Source organism: Perissodus microlepis, chromosome 3, assembly GCF_051167445.1.
Source record: "Perissodus microlepis isolate ML-2025 ecotype Zambia chromosome 3, ASM5116744v1, whole genome shotgun sequence".
In the NCBI taxonomy this organism is placed as follows: domain Eukaryota; kingdom Metazoa; phylum Chordata; class Actinopteri; order Cichliformes; family Cichlidae; genus Perissodus; species Perissodus microlepis.
In genome coordinates this window covers 2,513,273-2,532,013 of record NC_140463.1, presented here as the reverse complement: position 1 = coordinate 2,532,013, position 18,741 = coordinate 2,513,273, and the positions used below count along the sequence as shown (strand labels likewise).

The window sequence follows — 18,741 nt, the reverse complement described above, 5'->3', positions numbered from 1 at the left end:
AGCTAGTGAAGGAGATAAAGCTACAGCCTGGGCTAGTAAAGCTGGTGCCTGAGCAGGGGACAGGTCAGCTAGCCTAACCAGGGATAGTGCGAGGGCGTGAAAGGCTGGATCAGGAGGTGGATGAAGAGGTGAAGTAGCAGGTGGACCGGTTAGCTCTTCCAAGCCTCTAGGGAGGTCAGGCTCGGTTCTGGCTGCCCTCAGCCTGGGCGCTGGGACAGGCACGGGAGGTGGCTGGACACGAGTCACCCCCACCCGAGAAACAGGAGCGGGTGTGGAGGTGGACTGGGTCACAGCTGCCCTCGTCCTGGGAGCTGGCACAGGAGTGGTTGCTGGCTGGGCCCTAGCCATCTGAGGTGGTGCTGTAGGGACAGGCTGAGCCTTAACTGTCTTCACCTGAGAAGGTGAAACAGTTGAAGAAGAAGGCCGAATCTGGGCCGCCGCGCTGGCAGGAAATGGCTGAGTGATGGGTGTAGGCTGACTGACAGGGGTGGAAATAGTGACTGGGTGTGTGATACTGACAGGTTCATCAGGGATTATTCTGGTGCTTCTGCCACCACTATTTACAGTCTTTAACTGAACAGTCTTTGGGGGAGCAGAGCAGAAAAACTCTTCCCAGTCCACATCATCGTCTAGAAGGCAAACTCCCCATGAATCAAAAATGAGTCTATTATTTATTTTAGGTGAAGAATTAAATGAGGAGGGTGGAAAACAGTCACTGGAACTCACCACCGGGAGTTGCTGAAAATAGTCCATGTTATGGCGGCGTGTGCGATGCTTTCTCCGGGAAGAGGCAGCGGGCGGGGTACACAGCCGAGCCTCTGCCACGGGAGCCTCCGTTGAGCCAAGGTGGGAGGCGGAGCCCCTGTGCCATGGCGAGGTTGAAGGTCCGGTGAATGAGGCAGGTGGCGTGTGAGCGAGGAGCGGACCCGCGGGAGAGGGAGCCGCCAAAGCGCGGCGCGAAACGCCCACTCTCCGCGGCAGATGCTTCGGTGCAGGGAAGGTAGCAGGTGGGTGAACGTGGTGTTCTGAGGCCCGCCCAGAGACAAGCGAGTACCCTCGAAGACGTGCTCTCGCTCTGGGTAAGAGCCGCTGTCTCTCCTTAAGCTTTTCCGCCCACAAGGAGAGCGCTGCCTCCTGCCGCTCAAAGAGGTCCGAGTTCGCTGGGTCAAAAGCGTGTCTTCTTGGCACGGGTCGTGTCATTCTGTCAGGCATGTCGTGTGTAGAGGCGAGGAAGAGATGACCCAAACGCTGGACTCACGGTGCAGGATAATGGTGTTAATGGTGTTTTATTGTAGGTAGGCTGGATGAACAGAACATGCACTGAAATGACTGACTGGGTGACTGAACTAACTGGCTGACTGGACTGAACATACATGCGGAGAGACGACATCAACATCAATGACACAACAAAGAACTGGAGGAAACTGAGGACTTAAATACACAGACTGATGCGGATGATAATGAGAGACCGGTGAGTACACAGCTGAACATAATCTGGCTAACGACATGAGAGACGAGCTGATACGGGAAAAACAGGAAGTGAGAACAACATTGATATGGCAAAATAAACTGAACATGAACAAACTGAAACCACTGGGTCAATGACCCAGCAACCCTGACAGCTGCATTGCTGGTTGATCCCAAAAGGTTGATTCTGCTCATCTGGACGTTTTCAGTGGGAGAAACGTTTGGTCACTGATCCAGGTGACTTCTTCAGTCTCAGCTGACTGCAGGTTTCCAACCTTATAAACAGCACATTTGCACAATGATTGAAACTAGCAGCAGTGGTACCTAATATATATTATAGTAATAAAATACATAGACATATATAATACATACTAATGATGAAGGAACTGAGCTCACAGTCCATTTTTCATTTAGTGAACTACTACTCAATTTTTTGGGGGGCTCAGAAATGCTCACTCTGTTTGTACATCACTTATTGTCAGCAATAGACTCATTCTGCTTTGTGGACATAAACATGTGACATTATTTCCTCTTTGTTTTTGATGCAGCGTTTTATCAAACTAGAGCTGCATGATAATCAATGAAACAGCTTCTAAAAGTTTGACGTCAAAGCAAATCTAATGTCTGTCACCAAATTCCAGCATATTCTTCACCAGGACCCTTTGTGATATGTTTCATGTTTCATACAAACTAAAGTGATACACAACATATGCAGTGCTATACACAGATATTTACATCTTTCTAAGAGTTTGATAACGAAGCTGTTACCAACATCCTGCACCATGTTCTTGTTCTTGTTCAAAATGGGAAAAACACAAGACTAGTTTCAAATAATCAGCGTCTGCTGTTTATTAGATAAGCCGCATGCATTATGATCCCTCAGTACAATACAATCATATTCTGCTTGAACTGCATTCAAAACAATTGAGCCAATATTTTCAGCTTATATGGCTGAAACATTTTGAAATGATGAGCTTCCAACAATGAGTAAGAGATGTGGAGAGTTTGGAAACATCCCATTAAGAAAGAGAAATCAAACATTTGGAGTCATTTTAATGAGTTCAGACTTGTTGAAAATGCAGAGGAGCTAGTTGTGAACTGAGCTTCAGAGAAAAACAACATATTGATATTCACTCTCAAGCTTTGAGTGTAAAAAGACAGAAAAACAACATGTGGATCCTGGAATAATGGGAGCTTCCATCTTTAAAGGACTGAAGAGAAAGAAGTTTACAATGAATCATTTAGAACGGCTTCAAACATCAATTGATCCATGAATCTGAAAACGTGTTTCTGAGTGAAAGAGACAGACATGTACAGACTGAACTATCTGTTCAACAGTCAAGAGTGTTTCTCTAACAGGAGGACACTCTTTAAACTAGGGCTGCTTGATTATGGCAAAAATGATAATCACGATTATTTTCACTGAAATTGAGATCTTGATTATTTGACGATATTTATTTAACAATAACAATGTATTGAATAATGACTTTAAAGATTGTCAAAACCGGTACCGGTCCGTGAGTCGTTTGGTACCGGGCCGCGAGAGTTGAGGCTCAGGTGTGAAATGTATAGTTTTCAGGGTTTTTATCGGTTTTCAGCGTTATTTTGTTATCGTTTTTATCGTTTACTCGGTTTTCCTTGGTCTTTTCACGTGTGTTATGAATAAATTTTCTTTTTTTTTGGTACCGGTACTAGTTTTATTTTGTTGTATTTATCCACGACACCTTAAAGGCCGGTCTATGAAAATATTGTCGGGCATAAACCGGTCCGTGGCGCAAAAAAGGTTGGGGACCGCTGCTCTTAATTGTTGTGACATGTGTTCGAAATGCAAAGAGGTGCGCTCGATTTGCCACACGGAGCAGTGCGAGAGTAAAGCACGAGGGAGGGGCTAATAATCGGCTCAGTCATTTTTAATGACCGTTGAAAGCCCAGATCGTAATCGAGATTAAAATTCGATTAATTGAGCAGCCCTACTTTAAACTCAACTCAGCACAGGGACACTGAGGAACCAAGATACCTGAATCTAAACCCAGGATAAAGAGTTTCAGTGAATGTGGTGCTGAAGGTGTGAATATGAATCAGATTGTCAGAGGAGACTCTGTAGAAGGACAGAGTGCCGGCAGGAACGTCCACATACACCGCCACTCTGTTAGAGACAGAGGAGGAGGAGGAGGAGATGGATGTTCCTCTGTTATTGTGCCAGACAGAATGAGGACCATCATCGTAGCAGATCAGGCTCCAGGACTGATCATTGTATCCAAACCAACAATCTTTACTGTCTCCTTTCCTTCTGATTCTTCTGTAACTCACTGACATATAAACCCCTCCTTTCCACTCGACCTCCCAGTAACAGCGACCAGTCAGACCATTTTTACACAGCAGCTGAGGCCAGTAATCAAATCTGTCTGGATGATCAGGAAATGACTGAACCTCCTCCACATGTGCCACCTTCCTGTTGTTGTCAGACAGTTGGAGTTTTGTGTGTACTGTGTTTTCGTCGACTGTGAGTTGACAGGAATCTGATGGAGAGAACAAACACAATCCAGCTGCAGGTATTGATCATCTGTTCATTGACTGACTCCTGACATCAGAGATGTAAATGAGTGATGTGACAGTTTGAAGATGGTTGAATGTGTGCTGCTTTGTTTTCATGAATCACATTAAAAACCCACTTACATTTCCTCAGACCTGGTCTCAACCACCGGACTCCAGCAGGCTCCACCCTGAAAGGAGGAGGAGGGGGGGTGTCAGACCAGCACAGTCTCTTTCAGCATACACAACTGGACATTAAATGACTCTCATATACATACTGTTAGACACTGATAAAGGAACAGTGCAACATTTTCACGAATACGCTTATGAGGAAAACATTGAGAGCACAGTTTACCCTGCCCGGGATAGGGCTACCGGGGCCCCGCCCTGGAGCCAGGCTGGGGAGGGTGCCCGGGGGTGAGCGTCTGGTGGTCGGGCCTTATTCCATGGGGCCCGGCCAGGCACAGCCAGAAAAGGGGACATGGGCCCATCCTCCTGCAGGCCCACCACCCGCATGAGGTGCCGTAGGGGTCGGGTGCATTGTGTGCCGGGAGATGGCCAGGAGCAGATGCCCTGGCGGACCGATCCCCGGCTACCCAAGACTGGCAATTGGGACATGGAATGTCACCTCTCTCGTGGGGAATGAGCCTGAGTTAGTGCGTGAGGTTGAGAGGTACTGGCTAGATATAGTCGGGCTCACCTCTACGCATGGCTTGGGCTCTGGAACCATTCTCCTGGAGAGGGGCTGGACTCTGTCTCAGTCTGGCGGGCTGGGGTGGGTATGCTACTATCCCCTCGGCTTGCTGCCTGTACATTGGGGTTCTTCCCGGTGGATGAGAGGGTTTGTTCTCTGCGCCTTAGGTTCAGGGAACGAGTCCTGACTGTCATCTGCACTTATGCGCTGAGTTGCAGTTCAGAGTACCCAACCTTCTTGGAGTCGCTGGGCGGGGTGCTAGAAGGTGCTCCACCTGAAGACTCTGTTGTCCTACTGGGAGATTTCAATGCTCACATGAGTAACGACAGCGAGACCTGGAGGGGCGTGATTGGGAGGAACGGCCTCCCTGATCTGAACCCAAGTGGTGTTTTCTTATTGGACTTCTGTGCAAATCACAGTTTGGCCATAGCAAACTCCTTGTTCAAACATAAAAGTGTCCATAAGTGCACGTGGCACCAGGACCCTCTAGGCCACAGGTCGATGATCGATTTTGTAATCGTATCACCAGACCTGCGACCATATGTTCTGGACACTCAGGTAAAGAGAGGAGCTGAGCTGGGGAGGATGCTGGACAGACCCAGTGCACCTAAACATGTAGTGAGGGTGTGCTGGGAACGCCTCGCAGAGGCCCCAGTCCGTGAAATCTTCAACACACACCTCTGGGAGAGCTTCAACAGCATCCAGAGGGAGACTGGGGACATTGAGTCCTAATGGACCATGTTCAGCATCTCCATTGCCAAAGCTGCAGCATTGAGTTGCGGCCACAAGGTGGTTGGTGCCTGTCGTGGTGGTATTCCCCAAACCAAATGGTGGACACCAGAGGTGAAGGGAGCCTGTGGGACTTTGGAGGCAGCTGACAAGTACCGACAGTCAAAGTGGATTGTGGCTGAGGCAGTGGCTGAAGCAAAAACTCGGGTGTGGGAGGAGTTCGGAAAGGCCATGGAAAAAGACTTTTGGACTGCCTCAAAGAGATTCTGGTAAACCGTCAGGCGTCTCAGGAGTGGAAAACGGTGCTCTACCAGTATTGTGGATAGTGTTGGTGGAGTGCTGCTGACTTCGACTGAGAAAATAGTTGGGCGGTGGAAGGAATACTTGGACGACCTCCTTAATCCCACTGACACGTCTTCCAAGGAGGGAGCAGAGTCTGGGGATGAGGGGGATGACCCGCCAATTTACGGGGGCGAAGTCACTGAGGCAGTTAAACAACTCCTTGGTGGCAGAGCCCCTGGTGTGGATGAGGTCCTCCCCGAGTTCATGAAGGCTCGGGATGTTGTAGGGCTGTCCTGGTTGACACGCCTCTACAATGTTGCGTGGAGATCAGGGGCAGTACCCCTGGACTGGCAGACCAGGGTGGTGGTCCCCATTTTTAAAAAGGGGGACTGGAGGGTGTGTTCCAACTACAGGGGGATCACACTCCTCAGACTCCCTGTGAAAGTCTATACAAGGGTGCTGGAAAGGAGAGTTTGGCTGCTAGTTGAACCTCGGATACATGAGGAACAATGCGGTTTTCGTCCTGGTTGCGGAACACTGGACCAGCTCTCAAGGATACTTGAGGGCGCATGGGAGTTTGCCCAACTAGTCTACATGTGTTTTGTGGACTTGGAGAAGGCATTCGACCGTGTCCCTCGGGGCGTCCTGTGGGAGGCACTATGGGAGTATGGGGTGTCTGGCCCATTGCTACGGGCTATTTGATCCCTATACAACCATTAAGAGCTCGGTTCACATTGCCAGCAATAATTCGGACTTGTTCCCTGTGGGTGATGGGCTCCGCCAGAGCTGCCCTTTGTCACCAATTCTGTTCTTAATTTTTATGAACAGGATTTCTAGGTGCAGCCAAGTGGCGGAGGTCTTTCACGTAGGTGGTCTCAGAATCTCATCTCTGCTTTTTGTGGATGATGTGGTTCTGTTGGCTTCATCGGTTGATGGCCTCCAGCTCACTCTGGAACGGTTCACAGCCGTGTGTGAAGCAGCGGGAATGAGGATCAGCACCTCCAAATCCGAGGCCATGGTTCTCAGCCGGAAAAGGGTGGAGTGTCCACTCTGGGTCGGGGACGAGTTCCTACCCCAAATGGAGGAGTTTAAGTATCTCGGGGTCTTGTTTGTGAGTAATGGGAAAAGGGAGCCGGAGATCGACAGACGGATTGGTGCTGCAGCCACTGCACCAGTCCGTCGTGGTGAAGAGAGAGATGAGCGCAAAAGCGAAGCTCTCAATTTACCTGTCTGATCTACGTCCCTACCCTCACCTATGGTCACAAGCTGTGGGTAGTGACCAAAAGAACAAGATCACAGATACAAGCAGTGGAAATGAGCTTCCTCCGAACAGTGGCTGGTCTCTCCCTTAGAGATAGGAGAGGGTAGGGAAGTTCAGCCATCTGGGAGGGGCTCAGAGTAGAGCTGCTTCTCCTCCACATTGAAAGGAGCCAGCTAAGGTGGTCTGGGCATCTGACAAGGATGCATCCTGGGTGAGGTGTTCCGGGCATGTTCCGGAACACCTCACCAAGTGACTTTGAGGACTGGTGCCAGCAGAACTACCTCCAGATCAACACAAGAAAAAAACCAAGGAGCTGGTGGTAGACTTCCACAAGCAAAAACATCCTCTACTTAAACCACTAAACATCCAAGGTATGGACATTGAGGCTGCCTCAATGTCCATACCTTGGATGTTTAGTGGTTTAAGTAGAGGATGTTTTTGCTTGTGGAAGTCTACCACCAGCTCCTTGGTTTTTTTCTTGTGTTGATCTGGAGGTAGTTCTGCTGGCACCAGTCCTCAAAGTCACTTGGTGTACATCTGAACAATAAACTTGACTGGACTCACAATTTAAACACCCTCTACAGAAGAGGGCAGATCAGGCTGTACCTGCTGTGGAGACTGAGGTCTTTTGGAGTGAAGGGCCCACTCCTGAAGACCTATGACTCTGTGGTGGCCTCAGCCATCGTTTACGGTGTGGTCTGCTAGGGCGGCAGCATCTCTACTGGTGACAGGAAGAGACTGAACAGGCTGATCCAGAGGGCCAGCTCTGTTCTAGGATGCCCTGTAGACCCAGTGGAGGTGGTGAGTAAGAATGGAGAAAGGAGAATGGTGGCTAAGATGTCATCCCTGTTGGACAACATAGCCCACCCCATACATGGGACCCTGACAGCACAGAGCAGTGCTACCCAAGATGTGGGACAGAGATGGCAGCTACCTTTACAGGGAAAGACTCAGCTGAACATTTCTATCTATTTCACACCTTGCCTCATGTGATGAGGCACATAATTAATAATGGGTCAACGACCCTTTTTAGGGATAACCAAATTTTAAATTAAATTAAATACCTAAGTTCCTCCAAAATTTGATTTTAGAACTGAAGAAGCTTCTCATATGAAATGTCTGCAAGAAAATTTTATAAGTCCAGTTGCTCTTTTCAAGCTCCTTAGATTGTCTGTAATGAGCAAGAAAAAAATCTTCCCTTCATTTGTGACATCTGCATGAAACAATCAGGAACTGAATGTAGGACACAGCAGATGTTTTCAGCTTTTCCTCCTCTATCAGACATTCTCTCCATACCTGAGAGTGTCTAGTCTCCAATGTGGATCCTTCAGTCCAGCCAACAAACTCTGGACTGAGTCTCCTGGGTGATTGTAGCTCAGGTCCAGCTCTCTCAGATGGGAGGGGTTGGAGCTCAAAGCTGAAGCCAGAGAAGTACAGCCTTCCTCTGTGATCAGACAGCCTGATAGACTATATAAACACACAGAAAAAAAACAATACATTTGTTAACACTTCACTAAAGGCTTATTTTCAATTATTTTTATGGATACAATACCCATTCAAATTCAAATTTTATTTGTCACAAACAAATGAATGATAGTCAAATGCCAAGTCCACAAGATACATGTAGACTTGTTGGATAAATTCCATGCACCCTCAAACACCTGAAGAAGACTTTGTGAGATTTCTTGTTTTATTTGTTTAAGAAGAAATAGAAAATTTCATCAAATTCTGATATGTAATATTGTAATAGTTTTTTGATAGGCCAAGGAAAACCAGTTATAACAGAGAATTTACACAGTTATTAGGTAGTGTGCAATTTAGATATTTTTTGTTTGTTTGTTTGGTGTGTGTGTGTCAGAACAGTTGGACAATGATGGAATGTCACACACACTGCTGTTACGGCTGCTGTCGTATGCTGGGATTATGACACGCAAATGTGAGTGTGCAGGTGCGCCTCCAGGAGTGGTGGATCCCGAAGATGGTACACCAGGACTGGATGCTGCTCTGGAGGCGGAGTATAAGACGGCGCGGTTGAGGACGGCAATCATCCATCCTCGGTTTTACCCCAACCAGCTGGGGCTGCGACATGCCCTGTGTTGCTCTGCAAGTCATGAGGAAGTAGGAGTGGATTGCCTTTTCAGTTGGGTACAGTTTTCTCATGTTTAGTTAGTCAGGGAGGTAAGTGATTGTTGTTTGGTTATGTTTTTTGGGGGCTAGGTAAGCAATCGCTCCTCTGAGTTAGCTTCCCTTATTGTTGTTTGCCGTTCGAGAAGCCAAGCAGGAATCCCTCGGTTTCAGCCCAGCTGATCTTGTTTTTGGACACACGGTACGCCGGCGGTTGCGATTACTTAAGGAGAAATGGTTGTCCGAATCGCATCGGGTGGAGGATAATGTGTTGGATTATGTGTGTGCTTTTAAGGAATGTCTCTCTCGTGCAGTTGGCCCGCGACCACTTGAGGCGAGCCCAGGGCAGTATGAAAGCACGTTTTGACAAGAAATCCGTGGTTCGGAATTTTGCCCCGGGGGAGAAGGTGCAGGTTTTGCTTCCAGTGACTGTGTCTAGCCTTCGAGCTCAATTTTCTGGTCCTTATGAGGTGGATCGGAAAATAAGTGATACTAGTGATACTAACTATGTCATTAAAACGCCTGACCGGAAGCGAAAGTTGCAAGTGTATCATGTTAATATGCTCAAACGCTATGTGTCCAAAGAGCTCGCCACCGGTGATGTAATTTGCTCTGTGGTGCCCAGTTCAGCGTGTGCTGGGCCGGCTGAGTACCACCCACAAGACAATGGTTTGATGGAAAAAAGTGGCTGTATACTGGGGGCTCGGAGATGGGAATTGCGAGATGTTGGCTACTTTGGAGTCCTCCCTCTCTCATTTGCCACCCCCTGCTCGTAGGGATGTCCTTGCGTTAGTGAAAGCTCATCAACCTTTGTTTCTGACTACCGTAGGCAAACATCTGTCCTGTGTCACGACAACACGGTGGAAACTGACAGGCCGATAAAACAGCACGCTTATTGTGTAAACTCCACAAAGCGGAGCTTGATGCAGTAGGAAGTTGAATATCTCATTGAGCATGGCCTTCCCATTTTCAGTCATGACGCGTGGAGCTCGCCTTGTATTCTGGTAGTGAAAGTGTCATGATCCAGAGTTTGTGACTCCGTGTTTATGTTTTAGTAGTTATTATTATTCTGGGTTTTGTTTTCACGTTCCTATGTGTTCCCCAGTCTGTGTGAAGTTTTTGTGTTGTGTCATTGCGTGTATTTGTTTCCTGTTTTATTTTGAAGGTCTGCGTCTTATGTGAGTGTTTTCAGTTTGCCTCCCTAGTCTCGTCACGTTAATCACTCCCAGCTGTGTCCCCCACCTGTGTGTGATCTCCCTGTGTTCTCTGAGTGTTTTTAAGTCTTGTCTTCTGTCTTAGTCATTGCTGGTTCGTCTGTGTTGTTTCCCCTCGGTCTCCCTGCGTCTCTCCGTATGTATTTCCCCGGACCTCCCTGCATCTTCGTTTCTGGTTTGTTTTGTTAGTTTTACCCAGTTTAGGTTTCCGGTTTCATGTTCACCCACCATTACTGTTTGTACCCACTCCTGTAAATAAATACTCACCTGCACCAGAGCTGCCGCCTTTTGGGTCCTTTCTACAACTCCACACGTCTGCCACGCCGGACGTGACAGTACGAACCAGCCACCATGGACCCAGCGGCAGTAAATCCACCGAGGAGTCCGAGGAGCTCCGGGACGACATTACGTATAATGTGGAGATTCTCCTCGGGCTGTGGCTAGAGAACCCTCCAGAGGAGCTTCGCCGCACCGTGGAAAGCCGGCTACAACGGCTCTTTTCTAGCCTGCCATGGCTTCTGAAGTCGCTTCCTCCGACCATGCAGGCTTTTCTCCGGCACACACCTCACCTTCTCTCAGCCACTCCTGCCTCGCTGCCCGACTCGCCGGATGTGATCTTGCCCGGCCCGTCGGAGCCGTTTGCGGGGAGGAAACGCTGATCGCGCCGCCCCACAGCCGGACGTTCGGGCTTCTAATTCGCCGGCTGTGGTGAGTGAGGACTCTTTTCCGTTTTCGGACTGTGTGACTGTTCATTCAGGGGCTGTGTTCTCTGCGACAGATGATTATGTGAACAGCGTATCACCTGCTCAGCAGCCACTCTTAGCTCAGTTAGCTGCCCAGCAGCCACTCTCTGCTCTGTCACCAGTGTCTCCCTCATTTCAGTGTCCAGTGTCACTTTCAGTTCAGCCTCCAGAGCCTCCTGTGTCACTTTCAGTTCAGTCTCCAGCGCCTCCAGTGTCACTTTCAGTTCAGTCTCCAGCGCCTCCAGTGTCACTTTCAGTTCAGTCTCCAGCGCCTCCAGTGTCACCTGTAGTTCACGCTCCAGCGCCTCCAGTGTCACCTGTAGTTCACGCCCCTGCGCCTCCAGTGTCACCTGTAGTTCACGCCCCTGCGCCTCCAGTGTCACCTGTAGTTCAGGCTCCAGTATTACCAGTTTCACTCATTCACTCCATGCAGGGAGAAAGTCTAATTTCAACTCAAGGTGCTTTTCATGGTTTAGCCGCCATTGGCACGGTTTGCCGCTCCAGGGCTTCCCCAGAGGCTAGGTCTCAGTCCCCAGCTGATTCTGGACCCCTGAAGTTTAAGCAGCCACCTGAGAACTGCACCATGTCAGCGTTGCCTGGGCAGAGCCAGTGCTCAGTGCATTGCCAGTCGCCTTTGTGTCAGCTAGTGGCCTCCATGACTGCTGGATTAGTGATGGCTTCCGCTGCAGGCGCCTCCCACGCCACTTCCGCTGCAGGCACCTCCCACGCCACCGCCGCCTGCAGGCGCCTCCCACGCCACCGCCACCTGCAGGCGCCTCCGGCTCCCACGCCGCCGCCTGCAGCCTCGCCTGGCCCGGCTTCAGACTCGTCGTCCTCGCCTGCAGCGGCCTCATCATCCTCGCCAGCTGCGGCCTCATCATCCACGCCAGCTGCAGCCTCCGTGTCTTCATCCTCGTCTGGTCCAGCCTCCGTGTCTTCGCCTTCAGCGTCGCCCTGTCCAGCCTCCGTGTCTTCGCCTTCAGCGTCGCCCGGTCCTGCCTCCCTGTCTTCGCCTTCAGCGTCGCCCGGTCCTGCCTCCGTGTCTTCGCCTTCAGCGTCGCCCGGTCCTGCCTCCGTGTCTTCGCCTTCAGCGTCGCCTGGTCCTGCCTCGTTTGGGTCTGCAGCTAACCGGCCACTTTCTAGGCCACTGGCCAGGCGCCATTGCCGTCGTGGGCGGCCCCCAGACTCCCTTCACCTGAGTCGCCACCGTGGCCTTCCTCGCGGCCGGCCCCCGGACCAGTGCTGTCGTCATCGCCGTTACGGTCGGCCTCCCGGATTGTTTCCACGTCGCCCCCTGAACTGTTTGGACTCCTGTGTTGTCGGCCCCCTGGCCGGCCCCCTGAACTCTTCTGTTTTGGACTCTGTTTTTTGGGCTCCGGTGTATTTCTTTTGTTGTTGTTTTTTTTTTTGGTGCTAGACTTGTGTTTTGTTTTTTGACTTTCTAGAGCTCCTGTTTTGTTTTGCCTCGTTTTTAAGTCTTGTCTTCTGTCTTAGTCATTGCTGGTTCGTCTGTGTTGTTTCCCCTCGGTCTCCCTGCGTCTCTCCGTATGTATTTCCCCGGACCTCCCTGCATCTTCGTTTCTGGTTTGTTTTGTTAGTTTTACCCAGTTTAGGTTTCCGGTTTCATGTTCACCCACCATTGCTGTTTGCACCCACTCCTGTAAATAAATACTCACCTGCACCAGAGCTGCCACCTTTTGGGTCCTTTCTACAACTCCACACGTCTGCCACACCGGACGTGACAGAAAGCGGTCAATATTTCCAGAAAGTGAATGCGGTTACCAAACCAGACTCGTTTCCGCTCCCGCGGATGGAAGATTGCCTCGATCGTGTTGGTTCTGCTCAGTATGTTACAAAGCTGGACCTATTAAAGGGGTACTGGCAGGTTCCATTAACACCTAGCGCTTCAGAGATCTCTGCGTTTGTAACGCCTGATCACTTCCTCCAATACACAGTGATGCCTTTCGGGTTACGTAATGTGCCCGCAACGTTTCAACGCCTTATGCGGCAGGTGCTGTGTGGAGTGTCTAAGTGCGAGGCATACTTGGACGACGTAGTTGTCTATTTTACCTCGTGGCTTGACCATCTCGCAACACTTTCTGAGGTGTTTGGGCGGTTCAACGATGCCTCCCTCACGCTCAACCTTTCTAAATGTGAGTTCGGGAAGGCTACTATTACCTATTTGGGCAAGCAAGTGGGACAAGGGCAGGTATGGCCCGTGACTGAAAAAGTTCAGGCCGTTGTGGACTTTCCAGTGTCACAAACTCGGCGCACGTTGCGTCGCTTTCTGGGCATGGCCCGGTTCTATCGGGGGTTCTGTAAAAACTTTTGTTTTGATTCAAGGGGAGCACGTTTTTTCCCTTGTAGTTTTGGCATTGGCTACGGTCCACAGTAGCCTGTGTTACTGTTCTTAAAAAACACCCGGTAACCAGATCACCGATCGTCTCTGTCTTCTGTCGGAGGGATGTTAAAATATGTTATATAGTTTCGTCTGGCTTGATCGCAAATGGTGTTCTATGACTTTTGATGGTTGTAACCCTTTATACTTTTTAATATATGAAATTTCTGCACAAATTTTGGTCCTATTGAAATGAATATGAAACTACAGTCCATCTAGTGGTATGAATGGCAAACTACAGTCATGGTGCGTTTGGCTTCCTCTAATGAAAGAAAGGTAAACTATACTCAATAGCAGTACATTTTTGCTCTAGTTAATATTAGCGGTTGAAGTTTTAAATGATTTCTTAAACATGTTGGTGATTTAATGCTAAAAAATAAAAAACATTGTTTTTAAGTGTTTTTTGTGAGATTTTAGGTTGTGTTAAGGCAGTACGTCAAAATGAAAAAAACAAAGAAACTGCCAATTTAAACGTGAGGTTGTGTTGAATAGAATGCCAACAAACGAGACATTTTCTTTTAATGTAAAAGAATAGAAAGGTCACATTACAGTTAGTGAAAAATAGCCAGTTACACTTTTGACTTCTGAAGGGTAAATGACTGCTTGACTGTCTGAATTCTAACCTGAGAGTTTCCAGTGTACAATATGGACTCTCCAGTCCTGCAGACAGAAGTTTCGCTCCTAAATCTTGCAGATCATTGTTACTCAGGTCCAGCTCCATCAGACTAGAGGACGGGGAGGTCAGAATTGAGGACAGAGCCTTACAGCTTCTCTCTGAGAGGTTGCAGCCACTTAGTCTGAAACAATTATTATTGAAAATAGTTTTATTGTTTCATGTAGACAAGACAAATACACTTTATATCATTTTGTTACAAAAATCTTTAAAATGAGTACATATTTACTTACAGAGCTTTGTTGGAGACGTTGACCACTGGCAGCAGCCTCAGAAAAGCCTCCTCTGAAGCAGAGTATTTCTTCAGGTCAAACACATCCAGATCTTTTTCTGATGACAGTAAGATGAAGACCAGAGCTGACCACTGAGCAGGAGACAGTTTGTCTGTGGAGAGACTTCCTGAACTCAGGGACTGTTGGATCTCCTCCACTAGAGAACGATCATTCAGTTCATTCAGACAGTGGAACAAACTGATACTTTGCTCTACAGACAGACTGTCATTGATCTTCTTCTTTATGTACTGGACAGTTTCCTGATTGTTCTGTGAACTATTTCCTGTCTTTGTCAGCAAACCTTGTAGGAGACTCTGATTGGTCTGCAGTGAAAGACCAAGGAGGAAGCGGACGAGCAAGTCCAGGTGTCCACTTGGACTCTGTAAGGCCTTGTCCACAGAACTCTGGTAGAAGTGTGTCTCTGCAGATTCTCTTGTTTCACGTGTCTGGGAGGTTGTTTGCTGTTCTTCCAGCAGATTGACTCCAGAGTTGATGAAGGTCAGATGGACATGAAGAGCAGCCAGAAACTCCTGCACACTCAGATGGATGAAGGAGAATAGTCTTTTCTGGTACAGTCCACTCTCCTCTTTAAAGATCTGTGTGAACACCCCTGAGTACACTGAGGCCGCTCTGATATCAATGACACACTGTGTCAGGTCTGATTCATAGAAGATCAGGTTTCCTTTCTGCAGCTGTTCAAAAGCCAGTTTTCCCAGAGACTCAATCATCTTCCTGCTCTCTGGACTCCAGTGTGGATCTGTCTCAGCTCCTCCATCATATTTGATCTTCTTCACCTTGGCCTGTACCACGAGGAAGTGGATGTACATCTCAGTCAGGGTCTTGGGCAGCTGTCCTCCCTCTCTGGTTTTCAGCACATCCTCCAGAACTGTAGCAGTGATCCAGCAGAAGACTGGGATGTGACACATGATGTGGAGGCTTCGTGATGTCTTAATGTGGGAGATGATCCTGCTTGCCTCCTTCTTATCTCTGAATCTCTTCCTGAAGTACTCCTCTTTCTGTGGGTCAGCAAACCCTCTGATTTCTGTCACCATACCAACACACTCTGGAGGGATCTGATTGGCTGCTGCAGGTCTTGTGGTTATCCAGACGCGAGCGGAGGGAAGCAGCTTGCCCCTGATGAGGTTTATCAGCAGCACATCCACTGAGGTGTACTTTCTAGGGTCAGTTATAATTGTAGTTTTGTGGAAGTCCAGAGGAAGTCGACACTCATCCAGACCATCAAAGATGAACACAACCTGGAAGTCTTCAAAGCTGCAGATTTCTGCTTCTTTGGTTTCAGTAAAGAAGTGATGAACAAGTTCCACCAAGCTGAACTTTTCCTCTTTCAGCACATTCAGCTCTCTGAAAGTGAATGGAAATATGAACTGGATTTCCTGGTTGGCTTTGTCTTCAGCCCAGTCCAGGGTGTATTTCTGTGTTAAGACTGTTTTCCCAATGCCAGCCACTCCCTTTGTCAGCACTGTTCTGATGGGTTCATCTCTTCCAGGTGAGGCTTTAAAGATGTCTTCTTGTCTGATTGTTGTCTCTGGTCTGTCTGGTTTCCTGAAGGCCATTTCAATCTGTCTGACCTCATGTTCATCATTGACATCTGCAGTCCCTCCCTCTGTGATGTAGAGCTCTGTGTAGATGTGATTCAATAGGGTTGGGTTTCCTGCTTTAGCGATCCCCTCAAATACACACTGGAACTTCTTCTTTAGTGTAGATTTAAGTTTACACTCACTCCAATAGACGTCTCTATTAGAAGTTCCTAAAAGAAAGAATAATTCAATTCAATTTTATTTATATAGCGCCAAATCACAACAACATTCGCATCAAGGCGCTTGAGATTGTACAGCAGAATAGACAACAAATATCAGTCCAGAATTTTTACATTTATGTTTGACTATCACTTTAGGGTTAGACATTAGTAAACAACCTGTTCAACCAGCAGCTTAAATCTTTATAGAAATCCTCTTACTCTTGTGCAGAAGGTCAGCTATCTCATCCTGCTTCATTCTCCTTAAAAAGTCCAATGTGATCTTCACAAATGCCTCTCTGCTGCTCCTCCTCTGCTCCTCATCGTCACCCACTTTCTCCTCAACCGTTCTCTGACCTTCCAAGTATTTCAGATAATCTGGACTGACAACTTTTTGAATCTTCTTCAGTTCATTCTTCACAAAAGTGATGATGTTGTCCTGCAGTAGCTGGAATAGAGTATTGTGTCAATTAATATGTTACATTACAACCTCAACTGGTGGTGCAGTGGAAGAAGAGAGGGACAATGAAGAGAGGGAGACCAGGAACAGACAGAAATAGCCAGGAGATATGAAGGTGTTGTCATAATCATATTTCTGTTGCAGTCCACAGCATATCTTGATTCTGGAAACAGAGTGAATATTGCTACATCATGGTAATTGTAGTCAGTATGTTCAAGGGAGGTTGTTAAATTGGAATGTTTAAAAAAAACAAGCAAAAAAATAAATCAAATTCTGAGATCAGATAACTCAACTTTGCATTGTTTAGAGTGGAATAAATGCTATAATAATATTATAAATAACTTTTTCTAAAGTTTTCCAATCATTTATCCAGCTTACATAGTTTATTAGACACTACCATGACAGCCAAAAATTAAAGGACATGTCTGTAGCAATATGTGTCAAGGTGGTCATGGGTATAGATAAAATTACAAACACATTTTTTTTGACCAGCCCAGCTGCCAAAGCTCATTGTTTATTTGAAACAGTGTTTAGTTGTGCTTCTAACTTGTCTTATCTTGCAATTAATACTACGAAAAACTAATACTTGCAATATGTTTGAAGTATAAATAGCCGTTCTTTTTGAGAAATGACTGAATAGAATAGATGTAAAAGTAGTTGTACATGTACAGACCATAAATATGGAGTCCAGCTGTGTTTGATGCTGCTGGGTAGACTGACTACTGGGAACCTCTGAGCTCTGCTGGTCCACTCTGTGGAGGAATCATGAAGAAGTAGTTCAACACAGGAGAAAGATCAATATTTGAAATGCTGAGTTTTGGCTCTCAGAAAACACCATCTTAATGCTGCTGGCAAAAAAAAGAAAAAAAGAAAAGAAATGGAAAAGGAAAAGGAAAAAAAAAAAAACAGCTTACACCTATAAATACCTGGAGCTCTTACAAGAATAAAGACTGGTAAATCTTTTGTAATATTTCCAATGGTCTAATTATTTTAACTGTAATGACACAGATGACATGTGTCATTAGTGTTTTCTAACCTGCCAAGATTAAGGCACAGAGTTAGCCATCCATACCGGACTCCTTGGAAACTACATAAATCTCTGTGTAGTTTCTCAGTCATCCAGGTCATGGAGCTTGCAAGACAGTGATTGGACTTGTAATAGCAGTCTAGCGAGGAAGGAGCGGTTAGCAGGTCCAGCGGCCATGTGGTGTGGAACTTGAAGCCAGTCAGTTAAATCAATCAACAGACCCATACTTAAGTGTCAATATCAGGCGAGCGTTTCAGGCTAAGGGAAGCATGTATAATGTAAACAGACTTGGTCCTAGCACTGAACCCTGTGGAACCCTGTGGAACACCGTAGTTGACCTTAGTGTATGAAGAGGACTCTCCATTTAGATGAACAATTTGGAGTCTATTAGATAAATGTGATACAAACTACAGCATGTTTTAATCACGCTAATAGAATATTATGGTCAACAGTATCGAACGCTGCACTGAGGTCTAGCAGGACAAGCACAGAGATGAGTCCACTGTCAGAGGCCATAAGAAGATAATTTTTTACCTTCACTAAAGCTGTTTCTGTGCTGTGATGAGCTCTGAAACCTGACTGAAACTCTTCAAATAAGCCATTCCTCTGCAGATGATCTGTTAGCTGTTTGACAACTCCTCTTTCAAGGATTTTTGACATGAAAGGAAGGTTGGGGATTGACATATAATTAGCTAAGACAGCTGGGTCTAGAGATGCTTTTTAAGTAAAGGTTTAACTACAGCCAGCTTGAAGGCCTGTGGTACATAGCCGATTATTAGAGATAGGTTGATCATATTTAAGATTGAAGCATTAAAAGATTAGAGATTACTCTTATTTTTCACAAGTGCACAAATCGTACTCCAGAATAGATTATTTTTTGCTTGATTCTAAATTAATGTCTAAAGTTGTATGCTCAACTTATCATAACATATTGATCTCTGATCACTCTCCAACCTCTTTAGTCCTGGACTTCTGTGGTACGAAACAACAGGGTAACTGGCGTTTTCACCCGTCACTCCTGTCTGAGACATCCTTTTGCCAATTTATGACAACTAAAATATCAGATTTCTTGGAAACTAATAATAAACGTTTCTGATTCGATTTTATGG

At 47.0% G+C, this 18,741-nt stretch overlaps 1 protein-coding gene across 2 annotated transcripts in view; it reads right to left on the bottom strand.

Annotated features, from left to right (window-relative positions):
• Window positions 1-2,291: 2,291 nt before the first annotated feature.
• LOC146389416 (NLR family CARD domain-containing protein 3-like) overlaps window positions 2,292-18,741 on the bottom strand; it is a 30,969-nt gene continuing 14,519 nt past the window's right edge. For both annotated transcript variants that reach the window (XM_084910164.1, XM_084910174.1), the window contains 7 exons: window positions 17,279-17,357; window positions 16,368-16,593; window positions 14,351-16,157; window positions 14,068-14,241; window positions 8,262-8,432; window positions 4,144-4,190; window positions 2,292-3,986 (listed from right to left, as the gene is read on the bottom strand). In XM_084910164.1, the coding sequence (XP_084766290.1) occupies window positions 3,454-3,986; window positions 4,144-4,190; window positions 8,262-8,432; window positions 14,068-14,241; window positions 14,351-16,157; window positions 16,368-16,593; window positions 17,279-17,357 (3,037 nt within the window). In that variant the 3' untranslated portion in view covers window positions 2,292-3,453. The remainder of the gene's footprint in view (window positions 3,987-4,143; window positions 4,191-8,261; window positions 8,433-14,067; window positions 14,242-14,350; window positions 16,158-16,367; window positions 16,594-17,278; window positions 17,358-18,741) is intronic.